Source organism: Tachyglossus aculeatus, chromosome X4 (genome assembly GCF_015852505.1).
Source record: "Tachyglossus aculeatus isolate mTacAcu1 chromosome X4, mTacAcu1.pri, whole genome shotgun sequence".
Classification (NCBI taxonomy): domain Eukaryota; kingdom Metazoa; phylum Chordata; class Mammalia; order Monotremata; family Tachyglossidae; genus Tachyglossus; species Tachyglossus aculeatus.
In genome coordinates this window covers 2,374,627-2,398,619 of record NC_052098.1, presented here as the reverse complement: position 1 = coordinate 2,398,619, position 23,993 = coordinate 2,374,627, and the positions used below count along the sequence as shown (strand labels likewise).

The window sequence follows — 23,993 nt, the reverse complement described above, 5'->3', positions numbered from 1 at the left end:
GTGTGCAAAGCACTGTACTGAGAGCTTGGGAGAATACAACAGAGTTAGTAGACATGATCCCTGCCCTCAAAGAGGTGACCATCTAATGGAGGAGGCAGACACTAAGATAACTCACAGGTAGGGAGAAACAACAGAGTGTAAAGATAATAATTGTGGTATTTGTTAATCACTTACCATGTGCCAGGCACTGTACTAAACACTGGGGTAGATACAAGATAATCGGGTTGGACCCAGTTCCTGTCCCACATAGGGCTCACAGTCTTAATCCCCATTTTACAGATGAGGGAACTGAAGGCCCAGAGAAGTGAAGTGAGTTGCCCAAGGTCAGACAGCAGACAAGTGGCAGAGCCAGGTCCTCTGACTCCCAGGCCCATGCTCTTTCCATTAAGCCTCGCTGATTCTCAGTGTACATTAGTGCAACGTGGGGGTGTGGGGCGGGATGACGACCAAGTTCTTAGGTAACGTGGAAGTGCTGAAGTTGCAGCTGGAGGGAAATAAGGTGGGGAATGGAGTAACCATCACGGAAGGCTTCCTGGAGGAGATGTGGTTTCAGGAGGGCCTTGAAGATGGGGAGAGCAGTGTTCTGCAAGATTTGAAGGGGGAGGGAGTTCCAGGCTTGAAGGGAAGACGTCAATGAGCAGTCAGTGACAAAAGCCATGAGAATGGGGTATGGTGCTGGGCTTGGTTTGGCTTCAGTGGGTTCCCCTTAATTCTGGTTCTAAGGTATTGGGAAAATGATAATTCCCATTTCTCTCGGTTTAACTTCCCTCCCTGTTAGAACAGTATGAGTTTCCTTAATGTAGGTTTTGTGATCCTGGAGCCCAGCTCTTTAGAGCTGTGTATACTTAAAATCGGTTCTGTGATTAAATCTACAGGAATTCATTCAATCATATTTATTGAGCACTTATTGTGTGCAGAGGAATGAGTAAACCTAGCTCCTTGAGGGCTTTCAGTATCACTTGCAATTTTGTGGAGCTTGGTACCTTCAGGTACTAAGCAACCTTGGGCTCTCAAAACTTTGTCTTTCCTTCAAAAGTGCCTTTGACCTTTTCAACCACTCTGACCATGTCTCCCTTCAATCAGTCAATCAATCAATGGTAATTTTTTTTATGGTATTTATTAAGTGGTTACTCTGTGCCAGGCACCACCTTAAGCACTGAGGTAGATACAAGCTAATCAGGTTGGACACAGTCCCTGGCCCACCTGGGGCTCACTGTCTTCATCCCCATTTTACAGATGAGGGAACTGAGGCCCAGTGAAGTGACTTACCCAAGGTCACATAGCAGACAAATGGCAGAGCCGGGATTAGAACCCTTCCTGCGTGCACAGCACTATACTAAATGCTTTGGAGAGAGTACAATATAACAATCGGTAGATACGTTCCCAGCCCACAAGCAGTTTACAGTCTAGAGGAGGACAGACATTAATATAAATAATTAAATCATGGATGTATACATAAGTGCTGTGGGGTTGAGGGAGGGGCGAAAATCCAAGTTCAAGGGTGATGCAGAAGTGGGTGGGAGAACAGGAAACGAGGGACTAGTCAGGGAAGGCCTCTTGGAGGAGGTGTACTTTTAGTCAGGCTTTGATGGTGGGGAGAGTGATTGTCAGATACAAAGAGGGAGGGCGTTCCAGGTCAGAGGCAGGACGTGGGCAAGAATTTGGCTGTGAGATAGATGAGATTGAGGTACAGGAACCTAGCAAAATCAAGAGGCTCTTCTGGCTATCTCTGTTCAAGGAAAAGTGGAATGGAAGGGAGGGGAGAGGGGAGGTTCAGGCTGGGACAATGAAGAGGCTGAGAGCTGATAATCTTGTACTTCAGAAATACAACATCCATAAAGAGACCAATGCTAAGCCTTCTCTGATTAAGAATAAGGCCATCTCCTCAAAGCCAGCATTTTAAGATCACATTTGAAATGGGATGTGTGTATTTTTTTGTGGGTAAAGGTTTTACTTTACTCTCTTGGGAGGACAGAATAATTGTTATTAGGTCATTCGTGGCCCATTTGCATTAGGTATGCATCAATTTGTGTCCTTTTCATGCATTTACACTCAGTGTAACCATTTTGCTCTTTGAAATAGAGACTCTCTTTGTTTTGTCAATCTGTGTCGCTACCTCTCTCTTTTCCTCTCCAGCCTCTTTATAGACATTAACATTTGTTCATTAAACCTAAATGCAGGTGGAGAGGACTGCATGATGGAGATGGAGTTAAAAACGGCTTTGTGAGGGGATGGGAAGGTCAGGAAGGAGCATGAGAGGACTCTGGTGTCAACTGGAAATGCTAGAGGCTGCCAAAGGAAAATCCCCTGGGGTAATAATGCTAATGATCTCACTGGGTTTGGGTGTCAGGGAGAAATCCAAAACACATTTTTGATGATATTCATCCATTCAGTTGTATTTATTCATTCATTCATTCAATCATATTTACTGAGCACTTACTGTGTGCAGAGCACTGTACTAAGCGCATTGGAGGGTACAGTACAACAATAAACAGACACATTCCCTGCCTGCAAAGAGCTTACAGTTTAGAGGGGGAGACAGGCATTCATACAAATAAATCAATTATAGATATATACATACGTGCCGTGGGGCTCGGATGGGGGAATAAATAAAATCGGGGTAATCAGAGATGTCCAGTGGTTTCCCAACCACCGCGGTCTCAAACAAAAACTCCTTATCATCAACTTGAAAACCCTCAATCACCTACCTTCTATCTGATCTGGCTGATTTCCTACTCCAGTCCAGCCCGCACACTTAACTCTAACAACAACCAACTCACTGTCCCTCCATCTCGTCCATCTCACCCATGTCCTGCCTCTGGCCTGGAATTCCCTCCCCCTTCATATCTGATAGACCACCGCTCTCCCCTTCTTCAAAGCCTTATTAAAATCACATCTCCTCCAAGAAGCCTTCCCCGATTAAACCCTCATTTCCCCTACTCCCTCTAACAATCCAAGCTTGTTGTGGGCAGGGAATATGTCTACCAACTCTGTCAGTCAGTCAGTCAATTGTATTTATTGAGAGCTCACTGTGTGCTAAGCACTGTATTGAGTTTTATACTGTACTCTCCCAAGCGCTTAGTACAGTGCTCTGCACACAGTAAGCACTCAATAAATACAATTGATTGATCAAGGAGCTTACAGTCTCCTTTGCATGCTCAAGAAGCAGCATGGCCTGATGCAAAGAGTTTGAGCCTCAGGGTCAGAGGACATGGGTTCTAATCCTGGCTCCGCCCCTTTCCTGTTGTGTGACCTTGGGCAAGTCACTTAATTTCTCTGTGCCTCAGTTCTCTCAACTGCAAAATGGGGATTCAATCCCTGTTCTCCCTCCTACTTAGGCTGTGAACCTCAGGTGGGGCCTGATGATCTTGTATCTACTCCAGTGCTTGGCACATAGTAAGCACTGTACAGATACCACTGTTATTATCACTCTGTGCAGAACACTGTGCTGAGCACTTGGGAGAGTCCAATAGATTAGGTAGACAAGATCCCTGCCCTTAAGGAGTTTACAATCTACTGTCAACTAAGTATATAGTACATACAGTACAGTATTTACAGTCAGAGCACTGTACTAAGCACTTTGGAGAGTACAATACAATAGAGTTGGTTGACAGGATCCCTGCCCTCAAGGATTTTATAATCAAGATGAGGAGACAGACCTTTCCTTTCTAAGTTTCTTAAAAATCAATCAATCAGTCAAAGGCAGCAGCTTGTATTGGCGTTTTTTTGTATGCTTAATTTATGCAAATCCAGGCCAATGATTTGGATATTTGGGAGGGCAGTGGGTCCTATTCCCCTTTCTTCCTCCTTGCCCCCACCTCCTCCCCCAGCCTTTCTCCACAGCTGGCTATAGATGGAAAGGAATTAGCCAGTAGATCCTAAGCCCCACAGTTTTTTAAAAATAAGTTTTTCTTACCCCAAAAGAAATATAGGCCCCCAAGACACTTCCGGCGATAGTTGCAAATCCCGCAGTCATTATGGCATGGAGTTCGGAGTTGGTGAGATAACTTAAATAAGGTCGGACCAGGAGCGGAGACTCTGTCTGCAAACAAAAACCAGCATCTGGGTGAATGATCTGGGATTTAAACTCTGGGATAACATTGAGGTTTTTTTTTATGTCCTGTCCTGAATTCCTTTCTTACAAGTTCCTGACTCCATATTTGAGTTCTCTGGCACCAGGGCAAGGGTACTGAGCACTGTTCTAAGCATCAGGGTTCTAAGCACTCCCCTCCTCCTTCTCCCCTCCCCATCCCCCCCCAACCCCCCTCTGCCCTACCCCCCTCCCCTCCCCACAGCACTTGTATATATTTCTACATATTTATTACTCTATTTTATTTGTACGTACTTACTATATTTATTTCATTAATCATGTGTATATAGTTATAATTCTATTTATTCTGATGGTATTGACACCTGTCTACTTGTTTTGTTTCGTTGTTTGTCTCCCCCTTCTAGACTGTGAACCCATTGTTGGGTAGGGCCCATCTCTACATGTTGCCGATTTGTACTTCCCAAGCGCTTAGTACAGTACTCTGCACACAGTAAGCGCTCAATAAATATGATTGAATGAATGAATAGAAGATAATTGAGTTGGACAAAGTCCCCGTCCCATATGGGGCTCACAGTCTTCATCCCCATTTTACTTAGACTGCGAGCCCCACGTGGGTTCTGATTACCTTATATCTACCCCAGCACTTAGCACTTAACGGAACCATGATTATCATTATTATCATTATTAGTAAATGCCATAACTACTAAAACAGTATAAGTAGCAATAACACTGACCGAATACCTATTGTATTCGGTGTGCCGTGACCCAATGACAAGCTACAAAACGAAGTAAAAGATGGAATCCCTGCCCTCAAGGGATTCAATCTGAAGAGACAGTAGCTTGGAATCGGCAACTATACCATAATTAAGAGAGTACGAGGATTAGAGTTCATATTTGGGAGTTACCCTAAAAGGAGTTACCCATGTGTGAAACTGGACTGGAAAATCTCCTGGCCTCTTATTACCTTTCCACCTGGCTCAGAGATGAGAAGCAGAATGGCCTAGTGGTTAGAGCATGGGTTGGGAGTCAGAGGGTCATGGGTTCCAATCCGGGCTCTGCCATTTGTCTGTTGTGAGACCTTGGGCAAGTCACTTCACTTTTCTGGGCCTCACTAACCTCATCTGTAAATGGGGATTCAGACTGTGAGCCCCACGTGGGATAGGGATTGGGTCCAACCTGATTTGGATACAAGCAGTATACAGAGCCTGGCACATAGTAAGGGCTCAACAAATACCACAGTTATTATTATGTTTTTTATTTGTTGTTGTTGTTTTTAATGGTATTTGTTAAATGCATACTATTTGCCAGGCACTGTACTAAAGGATAGATAGACTGATAGATACAAGCTAAGCAGGTTGGACACAGTCCCCGTTCCACACAGGGCTCATGGTCTTCATCCCCATTTTCCAGATGAGGTAACTAAGGCCCAGAGAAGTGAAGTGACTTGCCCAAGGTCACCCAGCAGACAAGTGGCAGGGCTGGGATTAGAACCCAGGTCCTTCTGACTCCCAGGCCCGGGTTCTAGCCACTAGACCATGCAGCTTCCAGAAGGAAGATAGTCCTGACACAAGGGCAGAATTTCCCCCTCACCCCAACGTGTGGAAAAGGGTTGCGGGGTCTTGAACAGCTTGCCCAGCTGAAAGGGAGGTTTAACAGCCAGCAGGAACAATGACAGATAGTTTCGGGGTGATCATTAATATCGACTATATTTTTGAGTTATAAGTACCAAACTGAGGACCTTGGAAGCGTATGTGCAATTTCACAATTTTCCCCTCATTATTCCTAATTGTCCTGGAACATCGAGTGTGTTCAACTGTTCTTTAGGAACTAAAGAGAAGCTGAGATTATGAGCCCTTAAAACTCCTATTACTCTGCATGGAGTGGTAATCAACTCAGGGTGCAGCTATAATTAGTATGGAGAAATTTTATTACTGGAATCATAATCATTTTCGGCTCCTAAAGAAAGAAGGATGGGGTTATGCTCTTATAGGCCACAGCACCTTCTAAGAATTATTGCTGACCGACAATTGCCTGGAAGAGTAGTATTTCTATGACTATTAGCACTTTTCTGGATGACTTGAGTTTTGCCGCAAATTCAATTTCCTTAGGCAACGGTCTTAGCAAATGTTCATACTCCTTGTAGTCAGGGAATGTGTCTACCAACTCTTATATTCTACTCTCCTAAGTGCTTAGTACAGTGATTTGCACACAGTTAGTGCTCAGTAAATACCACCATTGACTGACTTCATGTCTACTCCTCTTTGCTCTTGCTTGGAGTGACATGTCCCCAAGTTATCAATCAAATCAGTCATATTGTTTGAGCTCAGAACACTGTACTAAATGCTTGGGAGAGTGCCAAGTCTAAATGTTTCTGGTAAATCTATACCTAGTAAATGGTTACATCTTAGGTGGCTTTTCTTGATATCCCTCTTCCTTGGTGTGCCGAGGTTTCCAGAAATGGCATATGTAGCCATCCTTGGGGATGGGGGGGTGGAGGTGGTAAATTAAGAGCCTAAATTCGCTTTGGTGACAGGCCAGAGAGGAATACTGAGATGATCATAGAGACCTGGAATCTCAAAAGGATCACCGATGATGCCAACCTAGACTGCTCAGATCACCTTGGGTCTCAATAGCAATCTGCTTCTCAATAAAATGATTCAATACTCAGACCATAGAGTCTGAGAGAAGCAGCATCCCAGGTCTGTCAGCTTGTCTGCTGTGTGACTTTGGGCAAGTCACTTCACTTCTCTGTGCCTCAGTTACCTCAACTGGAAAATGGGGATTAAGACCGTGAGCCCCATGTGGGACATGGCCTGTGTCCAACCTGATTATCTTGTATCTATTTCAGTGCTTAAAATGGTGCTTGGTACATAGTAAGTGCTTAACAAATACCATAAAAACCCAAACCAAAACAGAAAGTATCCTTCTTGATTGTTGTTTCACATTTATTGAGCACCCACAATAGTCTAGAATCAATCAATCAGTGATATTTATTGCACACTTAATGGGTGCAGAGCACTGTACTAAGCACTTGAGAGAGTACAATAAACCAGAGTTAGTAGATATGTTTCCGGCCCACAATGAGCTTACAGTCTAGAGGACCAGAACCCACCCACAGGCTGGTCTAGTGCTTCCAACAGTGTTTGATACATAGTAAGCACTTGACAAATACCATAATAACACACACACACACACATCCAACACCCAAATTCAATGTGGGTATTTTTGATTCCACAACTCACCTGTCCCACAAATATATTGCCCGCAGCGACTATGGATTCAATAGGAGATGATCCCATGGTGACTTGCATGACCCAACCAACCTAAAGAAAAAAGACAGTGACAAGAGGAAAATACCATTCTCATCTGCCATTCTCTTTTATTTACTGTCCTCCCTGCTTCCTGGTGCATTCTGTGGAAACATGGATACAGCTGAGCAACCTGGAATGCTTGACTTGGACCTCCACTTGAGCCAAATCTGGGTGCTGACACCTCTCTCCTGAGTCCTGCTCACCTTCCAGGCTCTGCTTTTCTAGATCTCCCTGAACACTGTTGCACATTAAAAGGAAGCATCTAATTGAGTAGTCCCATCTATACCCAGGACTCAAGCCCTATGTGTTCTGGATCCATTAGCTTGCCAAACTCCTCCTTCAGAAGGCATCGCTAAAGCTGAATGATTTGTTGCTTAAGGCGTGGGAGATAGAGCTGGGGCCTGGGAGGCAGAAGGTTGTGGGCTCTAATCCCTGCTCCACCACTTATCTGCTGGGTGACATTGGGCACGTCACCTCACTTCTCTGGGCATCAGTTACCTCATCCAGAAAATGGGGAATGGAGACTGAACCCCACGTGGGACAGGGACCATTTCCAACTCAATTTGCTTGTATCCACTCTAGCGCGTAGTACAGTGCCTGGCACACATTAGGTGCTTAACAAATACCATCATTATTATTATTGTTATTATTCCAGGAGGCTGCTGGGAGTTTTCTTCTCTAGCAGGGTAATAATAATATTCATTCAATCATATTTTTGAGCACCTACTGTGTGCAGAACACTGTACTAAGCACTTAGGAGAGTAAAAATAATAATTGTGGTATTTGTTAAGCTCTTTCTATGGTCCAGGCACTGTACTAGTCACTGGGGTAGATACAAGCTAATTGGGTTGGACACAATCCCTGTCTCTCATAGAGCTCACAGTCTTAATCCCCATTTTACAGATGAGGTAACATGCCTAGAGAAGTGAAGTGACTTGCCCAAGGTCACACGGCAGACAATTGGAGGAGTTGGAATTAGAACCCAAGTCCTTCTGACTTCCAGGCCCATACTCTAACCACTAGGCAATGGTGCTTTTCAGGGTGATTCCCAGGGCTTAGTTTATGGATTCCAAATCCTTTCCAGACCCTCTGGAAGCAGCTGGGGCTGTCATTAGTAAGTCAGCAAAGAGCCCCATGTGAATGCTGGCTTCTCCAGGAGAAACCAAAACTAACTCTTGTCCACATCGCAGACTCCGTACTGAATTTATTTCCCAGAGGCCACGGCTCATACCTATAAGATGCCTGCAAGTTACTGGAATCACGAGTTGGGTAAGCGTGACTGTGGTTAAAAGGCTAAGATGAGGAAGAAGTTTTACTGTGAATTTTTCCCAGCAGACATGCTCTCCTGTAGAACTTTTGCCAGTGTTCTTCTCCCTTCCCACTCCCCGTTCTAATTTCATGGACCTATGAATGCCAGTTGCACAAGCAAACTCTCTCCCATGCTCCCTCTCTAGAACTGGATCTTCACAAGTACTGGCATGGGTGAAGGCGATCTACAGTCCTCTAGGCTGCAAGCTCGTTGTGGGCAGGGAACGGGTCTGTTTATTGTTGTATCATACTCTCCCAAGCACTTAGGACAGTGCTCTGCACATGGTAAGTGCTCAATAAATACGACTGAGTGAATAATATCCTTGGGGATTCCCCCGTGGCTATACACCCTGTTTTGCTGAAACGCAGGTTTGCACGACACGTTTTGGCTTGGATGTTTGTCTGGCAGAGTGGACTTGTTTGGTCACGGCATGCCGTCCAGTCAGAAGAAACAATTGTGCATAGTGTGTGGCAAAGGACTGGATAAGTACCACAACATGAGCTTTCCTTAATGTGGTATTTTATAAGAACACAACCCTCATGTTATACTTTAGAAATACATCGCTAACATTCCATGTTGCATCTCCCAAATGGGCATGGTACCTTTTTAATGATCCACTGCATCAATCCAATGTAGTAAAGCATAGACATCACGGTGCTGAAGAAAACCACTATTGGCAAGACCTAGTTTAAAATAAAAAAGCAAAATTGTTCATGGATTTAAAAGTTTTCAGCTTTTTTCCCTTTTTTTTCTTTTTAATTATCATTTTTTTTTCTTCAACTCAAACAGGGAAAACAGTTTTTTTCTTGAGGCAAGGCCTGAGAATGTCCTTACATTTGTGAGTACTGTATTATAGCTTTAGTTGTCTGGGAGTACGATATGACTTTAACTCTAGTTTTTTGGGAATAATTTATTATGACTCTAATACTTCATAAAAGAGTCATCTCTTCTGGGAGATGTGCCCTGATTTTCCTCCCCACCTTCCAGGTTGTGTTATCCCATCAGCCACCTTAGCACTCATCAATCAATCAATCAATCAATCAATGTATTTATTGAGCACTTACTGTGTGCAGAGCATTGTACTAAGCTCTTGGCAGAGTAGCATACAATAAAATGGGTAGTCACAATCCTTGCCCTTAAGGAGCTTACAGTCTAGTGGATATGAACTCATCTCTTCACTTGCCAGGCCAGCTGTGGAAATATTCCTTAGGCTCCTCTCTGTCCATCCAAGTTGCTATCATCTTTTTTTAAAATTGTATTTCTTAAATGCTTTCTAAGTGCCAGACACTGTACTAAGCGCTGGGGTAGAAACAAGGTAATCAGGTTGGACACAGTCCTTGTCCCATGTGGGGCTCACAGTCTTAATCCCCATTTTACAGATGAGATAACTGAGGCACAGGGAAGTGAAGTGCAGAATTTGCAGCATGGCCTAGTGGGTAGAGCCACTAGGACCTGGGAGTCAGAGGGACCTGGGTTCTAATCCCGGCTCTGCTGTGTGCTGTGTGACCTTGGGCAAGTCACTTCACTTCTCTGGGCCTCAGTTCCCTCACCTGTAAAATGGGGATTAAGACTGTGAGCCCCACATGGGACAGGGACTGTGTCCAACCTGATTACCTTGTATCTATCCCAGCACTTAGAACAGTGCCTGGCATATAGTAAGCGCTTAAGAAATACCATTAAAAAAGCAGTTGCTTTGTGCAGAGCACTATGCTAAGCACTTGGGAGAATACAATAGAGTTGGTAGACACAATCCCTGCCCTCAAGAGAGCCTCTTGCTAAAATAAATAGGGCTTTTAAAGAGAAAGGATGGGAGAGCCTGACTTGGTTCATTGAGCTCCTTGTGGGTAGGGATCAGGTCTACCTACTTTATTGTATTAACCCAAGAACAGCCTCTGCACACAGTAAATGCTCAATAAATAACACTCATTGACTGATTTTTTTATGGTATTTGTTAAGCACTTACTATGTGTCAAACACTGTTCTAAGCACTGGGGTACATACAAGTTAATTAGGTAGGACACAATCCCTGTCCCACATGGGGATCACAATCTAAGTAATCATGCAGTCAGTCATATTTATTGAGAGCTTACTATGTGTGGAGCCCTGTAGTTAGTGCTTGGGAGAGTACAATAGAAAAACAGACACATTCCTTGCACATTCCTTACAATCTAGAGGGGGAGACCAACATTAATATAAATAAATTATAGCTATGTACATATCTGTAGGAGGAGGGAGAGAGAAAAGGTATCCCCATTTTACAGTTGAGAAAACTAAGGCACAGAGAAGTGAAGTGAGTTGCCCAAGCTCACACGGCAAGCAATTGGAAGAGTTGGGGTTAGAACTCAGGTACTTCTGACTCCCACACCTGTGTTCTCTCTACTAAACTTTTTCCAGTCTGGGTGGTTCATAGGGGACTCCATCCTCCTACTGCTCCAACATGGGCAAAGAGAAAACCAGATAGGTACCAATCAATCCATCACTGAATTATATTTATTGAGCACTTACTCTGCACACAGGACTGTATGTTGCCAGTTTGTACTTCCCAAGCGCTTAGTACAGTCCTCTGCACACAGTAAGCACTCAATAAATACGATTGATTGATTGACTGTACAAAGCGCTTACTGGAGGCACAAATGAGCAAAATACAAGACAATTTGTACTGGAACCCACCATCCACTTTGGACAAGTATATTAATAATATATATTATGAAAAGATGTTTCCTTCCATTATTTAAAGGCTACTCTCTCGCATGCCTTTTATAACCCCTATTTTAATGTGCGCGCTGAGTATTCCTGAGACCATGAGTGGAGACAGAGTGCTTTCTTTGTCTCACTCCAATTGAAAGTGAGTTACAACCACCACAGCAGAAGTTTGCTTTTAAATTGGGTTCACCCACCTTACCAAACAGGTAACACCTGTCCTTATTTTCCCTCCCCCAATCACCTTTGGAAAATGGGACACCTTCAGACCTCGACTTGTGGACACACAACTTCTTAATGCCCATGGAAGCAGCACCTACACGTGAATTCAGAGGAGATTTCAAACCTGCCTGACGTAAACCACAGAGACAAAACTCGGCAGCTCTAAAGCCAGAGAGTTTTTCTAATGGAAGGACTCACCCAGCATGAATCCAGAATGAGGGAGAAGCAGGTGAAATAGCTTAAATGCATCATTCCCCTCAGTTTTTGCCTTGTCTCCGTGAGAGCGGGTGGCAGAATCCAAAGTGGGTGATTCTGAGTCGGTCAAATTCAGTTCTCTGCTGTAAAAATGACCGTCTCCAAGTGAATCCACTGGGCCTGGAGCCAGATTTGTCTCTCTCTTGAACCTAAACACACACCCCACCGCTTCTCTGGTTATACTCACAACCCATCCCAGTTCAAGCAGTGGCTCTGCTCTGGGGCAGACCAGAAGATCGTCGACTCTCAATGGATTGGGACAGTGGTCCAAGCAAGTGACCCCTGGCTGGCCGTGAGTAGAAAACTATACTTTGACACCTTTTTTCTAAACTAGTTTGGGGAAAACAAATCTACTCCTCCCTGTTATCTTCCCTTCTCATCCCCATGACCTCTCTTCCTATCTGCTCCTCAGCATTCTCTCTTCTCTGTGGGCTTTCTGCATTTCTTTGTGTATGTTTCTGGAAGCCCCCTCCCACCAAATTCAGCTAAATGATAACTTGCCTCAACTGGGCCAGTGGTGTTGCTGCAAATCTAGGCTGCCCTCTTTTTCCCTGTCAGAGAAATAGAAACTGGTAGTTTTGTGTTTTCTTGAAGGACTCATCATGCTATTTTGACTAGGGGGCATGGGCTAGGAACCAAAGCACCTGTGCCCCACTGTGGTGCTCCTGACCGGGTGACCTTGACCCAGTTTTAACCCTGGTCTGAACTCCAGATTCCACTGTCGGGAGTTCCGTGGGGAAGAAGGAGATGGTTTATAGGAGCTGCTTGGAAGAGATAAAGCCCAAATTACTGCTGTCAGTGGTAAAGGGAAATGTTTCTTATGGGTTGAAAGCTGTCGGGCATTTGACACAGGTTAGATACATCAATCGGTGGCTATAGGATTTTATTTCCTCATCGACATCTCTGAGAGTTTTTCAATTCACTGGTCAGGTTAAGAGGATTCTACCAAAATGACCAGTCAAATTGTGACGAGCTATTAACCCCACAGCTGGGGACTTGCTACCAGTTTTCAGCCGCGGCCCCTTCTGAGACCCGTTTTAGATAATGTGGATTTTGGTATATATCCCTGGGAGTCAGAGGACCTGGGTTCCAATCCCAGCTCCATCATCTGCTGTCTGTGAGACCTTGGACAAACCACTTTACTTATCTGGGCTTCAATACCTGTTTTCCCCTCCTACTTAGATTGTGAGCCCTGTATGGGACAGGAACTGTCTACGGTGGTTGTTTTTTTATTTTTATTTTCCTCAGTGCATAGAACATGCTTGACACCCAGTAAGCATGTAACAAATAACACAGCTATTTTTATTATTATTATTGTTGCATGAACCTCTAAATTGAGAAGCAATGTGGCCCTGTGTTAGATGTGTGACCCTGGGAGTCAGGAAACTTGGCTCCTGACCCTGATACTTGCCTGCCGCTTGACCTTGGGCAAGTCACCTTCTCAGTTTCCGCTTATCTGATGATGATGGTATTTGTTAAGCGCTTACTATATGCCAAGCACTGTTCTAAGCACTGGGGTAGATACAAGGTAATCAGGTTGTCCCATGTGGGGCTCACAGTCTTAACCCCCATTTTACAGATGAGGTAACTGAAGCACAGAGAAGTTAAGTGACTTACCCAAAGTCACACAGCTAAGTGGCAGAGTTAGGATTAGAATCCACAACCTTTGACTCCCAATCCTGGGCTCTTTCCAGTAAGCCATGCTGCTTTTTATCTGAAAAAATGGGGATTCTCTCTCCCTCTCCCTCTCGGACTATGAGTCCCATGTGGGACAGGAACTTTTTTTAAATGGTATTTAAGTGTTGACTATGTGGCAAGCACTGTACTAAGTGCTGGGGTAGATACAAGTCAATCAGGTGGGACACAGTTCATGTCCCACATGGGGCTCACAGTCTTAATCCCCATTTTACCCTCTATACTGTAGGCTTGCTATCAACAGGGAATGTCTGCTAATTCTGTTTGTATTCTCCCAAGTGCTTAGTACAGTGCTCCGCACATAGTACTCAATAACTATGGATTGATTTACATATGAGGTAACTGAGGCATAGAGAAGTGAACTGACTTGCCCAAGCTTACAAAGCAGACAAGTGGTGGAGTGGGGATTAGACCCCAGATCCTTCTGATTCCCAGGCCTGTGCCCTATCCATTGGCCATGCTGCTCGATTGTGGGTAACTACCCCAGTACTTAGTATGGTGCATGGCACATAGTAACCACTTAATGAATTACTCATTGTTACTAATCATAGTAATTATAAACTGACATTATAAATGTCTCCCTCAGAAGTCAAGCTACCTGGCTCCATGAAACCACCTAATAATAATGGTATTTATTTAAGCACTTACTATGTGTCAAGTGCTGTTTTAAGCGCTGGAGTAGATACACGCAAATCAGGTTGGACACAGCCCATGCCCCACATGGGGCTCAAACTCTTAAGCCCCATTTTACAAGTGAGGTAACTGAGGCCCAGAGAAGTGAAGTGACTTGTTCAAGGTCATACAGCAGATAAGTGGAGGAGCTGGGATTAGGATCCAGGTTCTTCTGACTCCCAGATCTGGGTTCTATCCACTGTTTCTCATAGCAGTATGAGGCACCTGATGCAACTCCCTGACTGTCCCCCTGAGGTTTCTGCAAACCTCTGAATCCTTGGGGGCCTTTGCTTCCATAATGATGATAATAATGATGATGATGGTATTTAAGTGCTTACTATGTACTAGGCACTGTATTAAATGCTGGGGTAGATACAAGCAAATCAGGTTGGACACAGTCCCTGTCCCTCGTGGGGCTCACACTCTTAGTTCCCATTTTTTTACAAATGAGGTAACTGAGGCACAGAGAAGTGAAGTGACTTGCCCATGGTCACACAGCAGACATGTGGTGGAGTGGGATTAGAACCCACATCCTTCTGACTCCCATTTCTGTGTCCTATCCACTAAGCCATGCTGCTTCTCAATATACACTCCTTCAAGTTAGGTGTTGTCTAAATCTCTGGCAATGGACCAAAAGAAAACTAAAACGACAGAAGGACAAAATAATCCCTGCTATTCATTCGGACAATTTGATAGCTCATTAATTCATATGGGATGATCTGCTTTTGATCAGTCAGGTTGTTCTGTGTCCCGAATCAGGAGCCAAAAAAATGAGAAATGATCGTTCGAGCCCCAGAAGTACCACCTGAATGCAGTTAACACCTTTTCAGATGTTCCAACAAATCAAATGGGCTGGGGACTGCTGCATCTGAACTGGAAGGAAATGAGCATGGATAAATACTTCTCAATGAGGAGGGATTAATCAGATAGAAAAATCAAAATCAATTCACTGGCTTGTTAGCGGGGACCCTCGTCATTCTCATCTGGGTATTCAAATGGCTTTGCTGACCCGTGGAGTGAGATTTTTGACAAGCACGAGTGATTAGGATTGCGTTTTTGGCTGATTAATCTTTCCACCGAGAACTGGGGCACACCCAAGCTCTTCATGACTTCATCCTGCTGATTGAAGTTGGCCTTGCTAATCTCTGGGTTTTATCAGCATGCAGATTTTAAAAGAATAAACATGGAATGACCAGCCCAGTTTCATTTTGGATTAGAAGGCCATTTTGCCCTCTTCAAGTACCTATTCCTGCACTCAAAGAGAGAGTTGCAACTACCACAGTAAACATTTCCTAAAGGGGGGATGGGCCACCCTGTTGGCCCTCATAGAAATTTGGGTTCGATGACTCCCCATTGGCCCTGGGTTCCCCAGACCAGATCAAGGTTGGAGAAGGAAAAGGCTAGTGGCTCTAATAGCCACTGGAGAAGGAAAAAGAGATCAATGAAGGCCACCTATGTAAGGCCAGTGATTCTACTAGCTTCCAACCAAGTGAGAGAGAGAGTGGATAAAGCCCGGGCCTAGGAGTCTGAAAGACCTGGGTTCTAATCCCGGCTCTGCCTTTTGTCTGCTGGGTGATCTTGAGCAAGTCACCTAACTTCTCTGTGCCTCAGTTCCCTCATCTGTAAAATGGGGATGAAGACTGTGAGCCCCATGTGGGACAAGGGACCGTGTCCAACCTGATTAGTTTGTATCTACTCCAGCACTTAGAACAGTGCTTGACACCTAGCAAGTGCTTAAATACCATCATCATTCATTCATTCAATCATATTTATTGAGCACTTACTGTGTGCAGAGCACTGTTCTAAGCGCTTATCATCATTTCCTCTATTCCCTCACCCTGCTGCATCACCCTCGTACTTGGATTTGTACCCTTTTCACCCCACCCTCAGCCCCAGAGCACTTATGTCCAGATCCATAAATGACTTTAATGTCTGTCTTCCTCTCTAACTGTAAGCTCCTTGTGGGCAGGAAACATGTCTACCTACTGTGTTCTATTGTCCTCTCCCAAGCAGTTAGTACAGTGCTCTACATACAGTAAGCGCTCAATAACTATGATGGATGTACTGACTGAGTGATTTACATGGAGGTAGGAGCCCATAATGTACCTCCCCTGAAGAGTCCTATGGTTTCAGACCAGAGAAGCAGCATGGCCTAGTGGACAGAGCATGGGGCTGGAAGTCGGACCTGGGTTCTAATTCCAGCTCCACCACTTGTCTGCTGGGTGACCTTGGACAAGTCACTTCAAGTCTCTGTGCCTTAGTTACCTCATCTGTAAAATGGGAATCAAGAGTTAACCCCATGTGGGACAGGGACCGTGTCCAACTTGATTTGCTTATATCTACCCTAGCGCTTAATACAGTGCCTGGCACACAGTAAGCGCTCAATAAATACAAATGACTGAATGAATTAATGGCACATAGTCAATGCTTAACAAATACCATAAAAAACCCCCCAAAAAACCCTGGAAAAACTGATGCTCAAAAATAAACATGTGCATCAGGTGGTCCTACTAGACTGCAAACTTTAGGAATCAGGCCTTCTATTATACTCTCCCAAGTGTTTAGTTCAAGGCTCACAGGATAAAGTGAATTGTAAGCTCCTTGAGGGCAGGAATCAAGTCTACTAACTCTATTGTACTCTTCCAAGATGTTAGTACAATGCACTGCTCACAGTAGATTCTAAACTCTTTTCTTAGAGGAGGGATCATGTCTGTTGCCTTGTCCAAAGTGCTTAGTACAGCACTCACTAAGCACTCAAATACTATTGATCTCACTCTGCACAGACTAAGCACTCAGTAAATACTATTGATTGATTGCCTCCTTCCCTCAGCTCCAGGAGGACAGAGACAGCACTCTTGTGAACAGAAGGGGGGCAGTAAATACCTCTACAGTCTCCAACCCAACAGAATCTTTGTATGAATCTTGTAAACTGTGGTCCCAGATATTGAGCATTTTTTTAATGATATTTGTTAAACACTGACTGTGTGCCAGGCACACTGTTCTAAGCCCTGGGATAGATACAAGGTAATTGGATTGGACCCATTCCATGTTCCACAGTAGGCTCGCAGTTATAATCTCTATTTTACAGATGAGGTAAGTGAGGCATAGAGAAGTGAAGTGACTCGCCCAAGTTCACATTGCAGACAAATAGCGGAGCCGGGACTAGAATGCAGGTCCTTCGTGGCAGATGACCTGTCTGTTTTCAGGTCTGGAGCCCAGTGCTGCTTCTCCCAGATTTCCAAGATGGAGGGTGATGTTTAAAATAAAAATAACTGTTTTGGAAATGCAGGGATTTTGAATGGGCCCTGTCTCCTACCAAAATATTTTTTTATGGGTCTCTCGACTTACTGCCTAAGAAAGGAGTCTATGATTGAATCTGACGGAAATGAACATATCGAAGAGGGATGGAGTGGCTGCGGATTTGATGGAAAGACTGGCAGATCTTACCTTAAAAGCAAAAAAGTGATCCGTGTATTTCTTCCCAAAGACAAATTCAGCCCCGGCATCGGTGTATCCCAGGAATGTCTAGGTTAAATAAGTGAAGAAGCGGACAGTGATTCAAACAGTGATGTTAGACCCAGGGGCAACAGTATGACATTAGAGCATTGGCAGGGAGAGAGGGTAGGCATGAAAAAGTGCCCCCAAAGAGTAATGGTTTTGTTCTTCAGGAGATAGAGCATTTCCGAACAGCTTCTTGCTCTTTCAATCTCTTAGGGCAACTACAAGGTATAGTGTCCTGTCCCCGTGGCCAAGGGCAAGGGATTGTTTGAAGATGGAGGGACGGTTTGCCATCCAGAGGAAGTGCCAATACCCAATGAGCACCCCCTTGAGGGCTACTGAAAGCATTCAAACTGTATCAGGCTGGTGTAGGGGGTTGGGTACCCAAGGGACCCAAGCTCCTTAACATCTTCCCACCCAGTTCCGGCATCCCAAGGGCACCTGAGAAGCAGGGTGGCTTAGTGGAATGAGCACAGGCCTGGGAGTCGGGAGACCTGAGTTCTAATCCCGGTTCTGTCACTGGCTGGCTATGTGCCCTTGGACAAGTCACCTTACTTCTCTGAGCCTCAGTTTCCTCATCTGTAAAATTCTTCTTCTCCCTTGGACTGTGAGCCCTTTGTGGGACAAGGACCGCATCTGATTGGCTTGTAGTATATCTACCCCAGTGCGTAGCACAGGGTTTGGCTCATAGTAAGAGCATCACAAACACCATAATTCTTAGTAACTGTGGATTTAGGAGCAGACCAGGGATTTCAGGGATTGAGACCCATGTTGGCTCATGGTGGGCCCAGTGCAGCTTCCAAAAGGAACCAAACGTATTCCTAGGGAGTTCCCGGATGGAGAATATCTAGTTTAGTATAAAATGCAAATAATGGGTGCGACGATGGCTTAGTGGACACAGCCTGGGCCTGGGAGTCAGAAGGACCCAGGTTCTAATCCCAGCTCCGCCACTTGTCTGCTGTGTGACCTTGGGCAAATCGCTTCTCTTCTCTGGGCCTCAATTACCTCATCTGGAAAATGGGGATTAAGAATGTGAGCCCCATGTGGGACAGGGACTGTGTCCAACTTAATTAACCCATATCTACCCCAGTGCTTAGAACAGTCCTTGGCACAGAGTAAGCGCTTAACGAATACCATCATTATTATTATAAATCCCAGTTTGGTTCTCTGGGTGCTTTTTTCCAAATACCTATTTTGTAGAATCCAAATTTGAATGAGATAAAGTGGGTGGTTCAATGACTTTGCCCCGTTTTAAGATATTAGGTTCATTTCAGAATCACAGCTTACTTTCAGGCTGAAGTTGTTTTTGTTTGTTTTTGTTTTTACCTGTACTTGGGAACCCAACCAGTCAAAAGCCTCAAAGCCGATTTTCGTTCTTAGAATAAGGAGGCCGAGAAAGAACTGTAATCCTATTCCCCAAATGACAGGTCTCCACACCACCTATGCCAGAAGAAAAAGAAATAAATCGTGTGGAGAATGAAATGGATACGTGGCCAATACTAGGTATATGTAAAGAAGTAGAAGTTTTGTCTGATTATCTTGTCTCTATCTCAGTGCTTAGCACAATTCTTTCACATGTAGTAAGTGCACAATCTATACCATAATTACTAATTGTTAGTATTGCCCCAGTTTAGAGGAGCAGCATGGCTTAGTGGAAAGAGCACAGGCCTGGGAGTCAGAGGACCTGGGTTCTACTCCCAGCAGCACTGTCAAATGCTTGCTGTTCATTCATTCATTCATTCATTCATTCAATAGTATTTATTGAGCGCTTACTGTGTGCCAAGCACTGTAGTAAGCTCTTGGAAAGCACAATTCAGCAACAAAGACAGACAATCCCTACCCACAGTGGGCTCACAGTCTAGAAGAGGGGAGACAGACATCAAAACAAGTAAACAGGCATCAATAGCATCAATATAAATAGAATTATAGATATGCATACACATCAAAGCAAGTAAACAGACATTAATATAAATAAACTTATAGATATGTACATATATACACAAGTGTCATGGGGCGGGGAGGCAAAGGGAGCGAGTCCGGGTGATTGGTGGTGGTGATGGGGGAAACAGAGGAAACAGGGCAAGTCAACTTCTCTATGCCTCAATTCCCCTCTTCTCCCTCCTACTTAGACTCTGAGCCCCAGGCAGGACAGGGACTGTATCCAAAATAATTCACTTGTATCTACCCCAGAGCTTAGAACAGTGTCTGACACATAGTAAGCACTTAACAAATACCATAAAAACAGTTAGTAGCCGACATGCTGCGTTTTAAAGCAAGGCCTGGGGAGCACACTTAAATTAAGCAAGTGATTAATATATCTCCATCCTGTGTGTTTTGCCATTGACCCCTTGCGCACACCCTCTCTTCTTCCTTCATATTTGACATCTGCCACCCTCCCCAAAAAGCAGCGTGGCTCAGTGGAAAGAGCACGGGCTTTGGAGTCAGAGGTCATGGGTTCGAATCCTGACTCCACCACATGACGGCTGTGTGACCTTGGGCAAGTCACTTAACTTCTCTGAGCCTCACTTACCTCACCTGTAAAATGGGGATTGATTGTGAGCCCCATGTGGGGCAACTTGATCACCTTGTATCCCCCCAGCACTTAGAACAGTGCTCTGCACATAGTAAGTACTTAACAAATGCCATCATCATCATCATTCAAAGCCCTACTAAAATCACATCTCCAGGAAACCTTTCTTGACCAACCTTTTTTTTTCCTAACATATTAGCCTTCCCTTCTGCGTCGCTTATGTGCTTGGGTCTGTAGGTGGTAATGCTATCATTATCACCTAAGCACTTGCTTAGTTGCCCTTCTCCCACAGCCCTTATCTACATATTCATATATTCTGCTTGTTCCTCTATGTGTAATTTATTGACTTGGAGCAGAATCTGAAAGTTTTGATTGTTTAGGGGAAAAGTGCTCAATGCATTCTATTGCTAGTAATCAATCAAATTAGTGGTGTCTATTGAGCACTACTGTGCACAGAGCCCAATACAACAGAGTTTCTGGCTCACATGGTAAAGATGGATAGTAGAGGTGCAGGAAATTAACTTTTGTTTTTCTCTCTGTCTCCCCCACTAGATTGTAAGCTTCTTGAGGGTAGGGAATGGGCATCTTGCTGTTGTTTTAGTTAGTCCTTAGTAGAGTGGAATCACAGATTAACTGAAAAAGATTCTGAAGAGTATCCAGGACTTACTTTGGTTGGGTATTTGGAAAATATCAGCATCAGAAGAATGAACACTATGAGTCCACCAAAGGATACCAGGTTCTGCTTTCCCAGTTTAGCTGTATCAAAGATGAGCCAGAGAATGACCCCTAATACCAGGGAGCTCCACAGAACCCTAAGAGAAAGGAAAAGAGACCATTGTGACCAGTGCTGTGTACTTCTCCCTCTGCCCCGCACCCCCCACGACCCCCTCCTACTTTCTAGCCCCTTTAATCCTGATCTTCAGCTAACTAAGGAAATTCTTGAAGGGGAATAGTGAAGCAACTTCAAGAGAGCTGGAGAAGCAGTGTGGCTCAGTGGAAAGAGCACGGGCTATGGAGTCAGAGGTCATGGGTTCAAATCCCGACTCCACCAATTGTCAGCTGTGTGACTCTGGGCAAGTCACTTAACTTCTCTGTGCCTGTTACCTCATCTGCAAAATGGGGATTAAGACTGTGAGCCCCCTGTGGGACAACTTGATCACCTTGTAACCTCCCCAGCACTTACAACAGTGCTTTGCACATAGTAAGCGCTTGATAAATGCCATCATTATTAAGAAAGTGCCAACAGCCTGGCTTAGTGGAAAGAGCACAGGACCAGAAGTCAGGAGACCTGGGTTCTAATCCCAGCTCATCTCCTTGCCCGCTGTGGGACATTGGGTGGAAGTCACTTCAGTCTGTCAGTTGCATTTATTGAGTGCTTACTGTATCCAGAGCACTGTACTAAGCACTTGGGAGAGTACACTTAACTTCTCCCTGCCTCAGTTTTCTCATCTGTACAATGGGAATGAAATTCCTTTTCTTTCTCCTACTTAAACTGTGAGTGTGGGACAGGATCTTATCTACCCCAGCACTTGGCAAATGCTTAACTACTTGTTACTAAGAAAGGGCAATATGGGTTAAAGTGAAATATCAGTGAGAACTGAAGTCAAACAATTTGCAAACAGTCACTGGTTATTCATTTTCCACTGTACTGCTATGGTACTATTTGCATTGAGCCTAATTCTCCCAGGCTTAACACACCACAGTTGCTAAAGAGACTCATCTCCTGGCACCATTTTGGGATTTAAATTAAAGAGGATTTTCTAAAACTATGCTCAGGTCCCATGAGCCCCCAGGCCTCTCTGCTTTTCCCCAGGTCTTTGGTCTGAAAATGAATCAGCATGGCCTAGTGGCAAGAGCACGGGCTTGTGAGTCAGAGGGTGTGGGTTTAATAATAATAATAATGATGGCATTTATTAAGCACTTACTATGTGCAAAACACTATTCTAAGTGCTGGGGAGGTTACAAGGTGATCAGATTGTCCCACATGGGGCTGACAGTCTTAAACCCCATTTTACAGATGAGGGAACTGAGGCCCAGAGAAGTGAAGTGACTTGCCCAAGGTCACACAGCAAACAAGTAGAGGAACTGGGATTTAAACCCAGAGAGGCAGCATGGCTCAGTGGAAAGAGCACGGGCTTTGGAGTCAGAGGTTATGGGTTCAAATCCTGGCTCTGCCAATTGTCAGTTGTGTGACTTTGGGCAAGTCACTTAACTTCCCTGTGCCTGTTACCTCATCTGTAAAATGGGGATATTAGGAAGAATTTTCTGACAGTGGAGTCAGAAGGACCTGGATTCTAACCCCAGCTCCACTGCTTAGAACATTGCTTGACACATAGTAAGTGCTTAACAAATAGCATTGTTAATTATTAATATTAATGAATTGTATTCTAGTACGGCATCACACCTGAAGCCTGATGAAATATCACCCAGCTGACATGCTTTCCTCCCAGGGCCTAAACTTACTCGTTGATAATTTCCTTAGGCATGTAAGGAAGCAGTGTTGCCTAGTGGCAAGAGCATGGGCTTGGGAGTCAGGGGACCTGGGTACGAATTTCGGCTCTGCCATTTACCTGTCAAGTGCTTAGTACAGTGCTCTGTACACAGTAAGTGCTCAAATACCACTTATTGATTACCCGCTGTGTGACCTTGGGTAAGTCACTTCACTTATCTGTGCCTCAGTTAACTCATCTGCAAAACAGGGATTCAATACTTGCTCTCCCTCCTACTTAGACTGTGAGCCCTTTGTGGGACCTGATGATCTTGGATCTACCCCAGCCCTTAGTACAGTGCTTGGCACATAGTAAGTGCTTAACAAATACCACAATTATTAGGGAACAGTATTAAGTCTTTCAGATTGTTGAAAGATGATGTAAGGCCCTGAAAATGTTTAGGCTGTGATGTACTAAACTATCTCCTAGCAGTCTGCAAGGGTTAGTACCTCTCCCACAGTGCCTAACATTGGCCAGGGAGTAACTTTAGGCCCTGGGAAAAATTGCAGTCACTGGATGTTAATTTCTATTGACTGGATGTTTAAATTGTAAGCTCCTTGAAGACAGGGCTTGTGACGAAGCACACTGCTTCCCACTCTGACAGACCGATTGAATGGAACCATTCCACTGCTGGCAGTTCTGTTCCAGCAGACGTTCTGAGTCGATCGATTGTATTTGTTGAGCACTTACTGTGTGCAGAGCACTCTGCTAAGTACTTGGGAGAGTACAATACCACAGAGTTGGTAGACTCATTCCCTGCTCACAATGAGCATTATGCCAACCTACTCATTGTACCTCTATCTCATTGCTGACCTCTTGCCCACATCCTGCCTCTGGCCTGGAACGGCCTCCCTCCTCATAACTGACAGACAGTGACCCTGCTCCTCTTCAAAACCTTTTTGAAGGCACACCTCCTCCAAGAGGCCTTCCCTAAGTCCCCATTTCCTCTTCTCCCATTCCCTTCTGCATCACCCTTGCACTTGAATTTGCTCCCTCTAGACACCCCTCCTTCAGCCCCACAGCGCTTATGTCCATATCCATCATTTATTTCTTTATAGTAATGTCTGTCTCCTCCCTCTAGATTGCAAGCTCGTTGTGGGCAGGAAATGTGTCTACCAACTATGTAACACATAGTAAGCTCACTGTGGGCAGGAAATATGTCTGTTATATTGCACCCTCCCAAGTGCTTAGTATAGTGAGTCTGTTGTTGGGTAGGGAACCGTCTCTATATGTTGCCAACTTGTACTTCCCAAGTGCTTAG

At 44.5% G+C, this 23,993-nt stretch overlaps 1 protein-coding gene across 3 annotated transcripts in view; it reads right to left on the bottom strand.

The window, feature by feature from the left end:
- Nucleotides 1-23,993, bottom strand: part of SLC28A3 (solute carrier family 28 member 3) — an 82,092-nt gene that overhangs the window by 16,122 nt on the left and 41,977 nt on the right. For all 3 annotated transcript variants that reach the window (XM_038769845.1, XM_038769846.1, XM_038769847.1), the window contains exons 6-11: nucleotides 20,911-21,055; nucleotides 19,040-19,153; nucleotides 17,663-17,740; nucleotides 9,274-9,354; nucleotides 7,294-7,374; nucleotides 3,917-4,042 (exon numbers count right to left, since the gene is read on the bottom strand). In XM_038769845.1, the coding sequence (XP_038625773.1) occupies nucleotides 3,917-4,042; nucleotides 7,294-7,374; nucleotides 9,274-9,354; nucleotides 17,663-17,740; nucleotides 19,040-19,153; nucleotides 20,911-21,055 (625 nt within the window). The remainder of the gene's footprint in view (nucleotides 1-3,916; nucleotides 4,043-7,293; nucleotides 7,375-9,273; nucleotides 9,355-17,662; nucleotides 17,741-19,039; nucleotides 19,154-20,910; nucleotides 21,056-23,993) is intronic.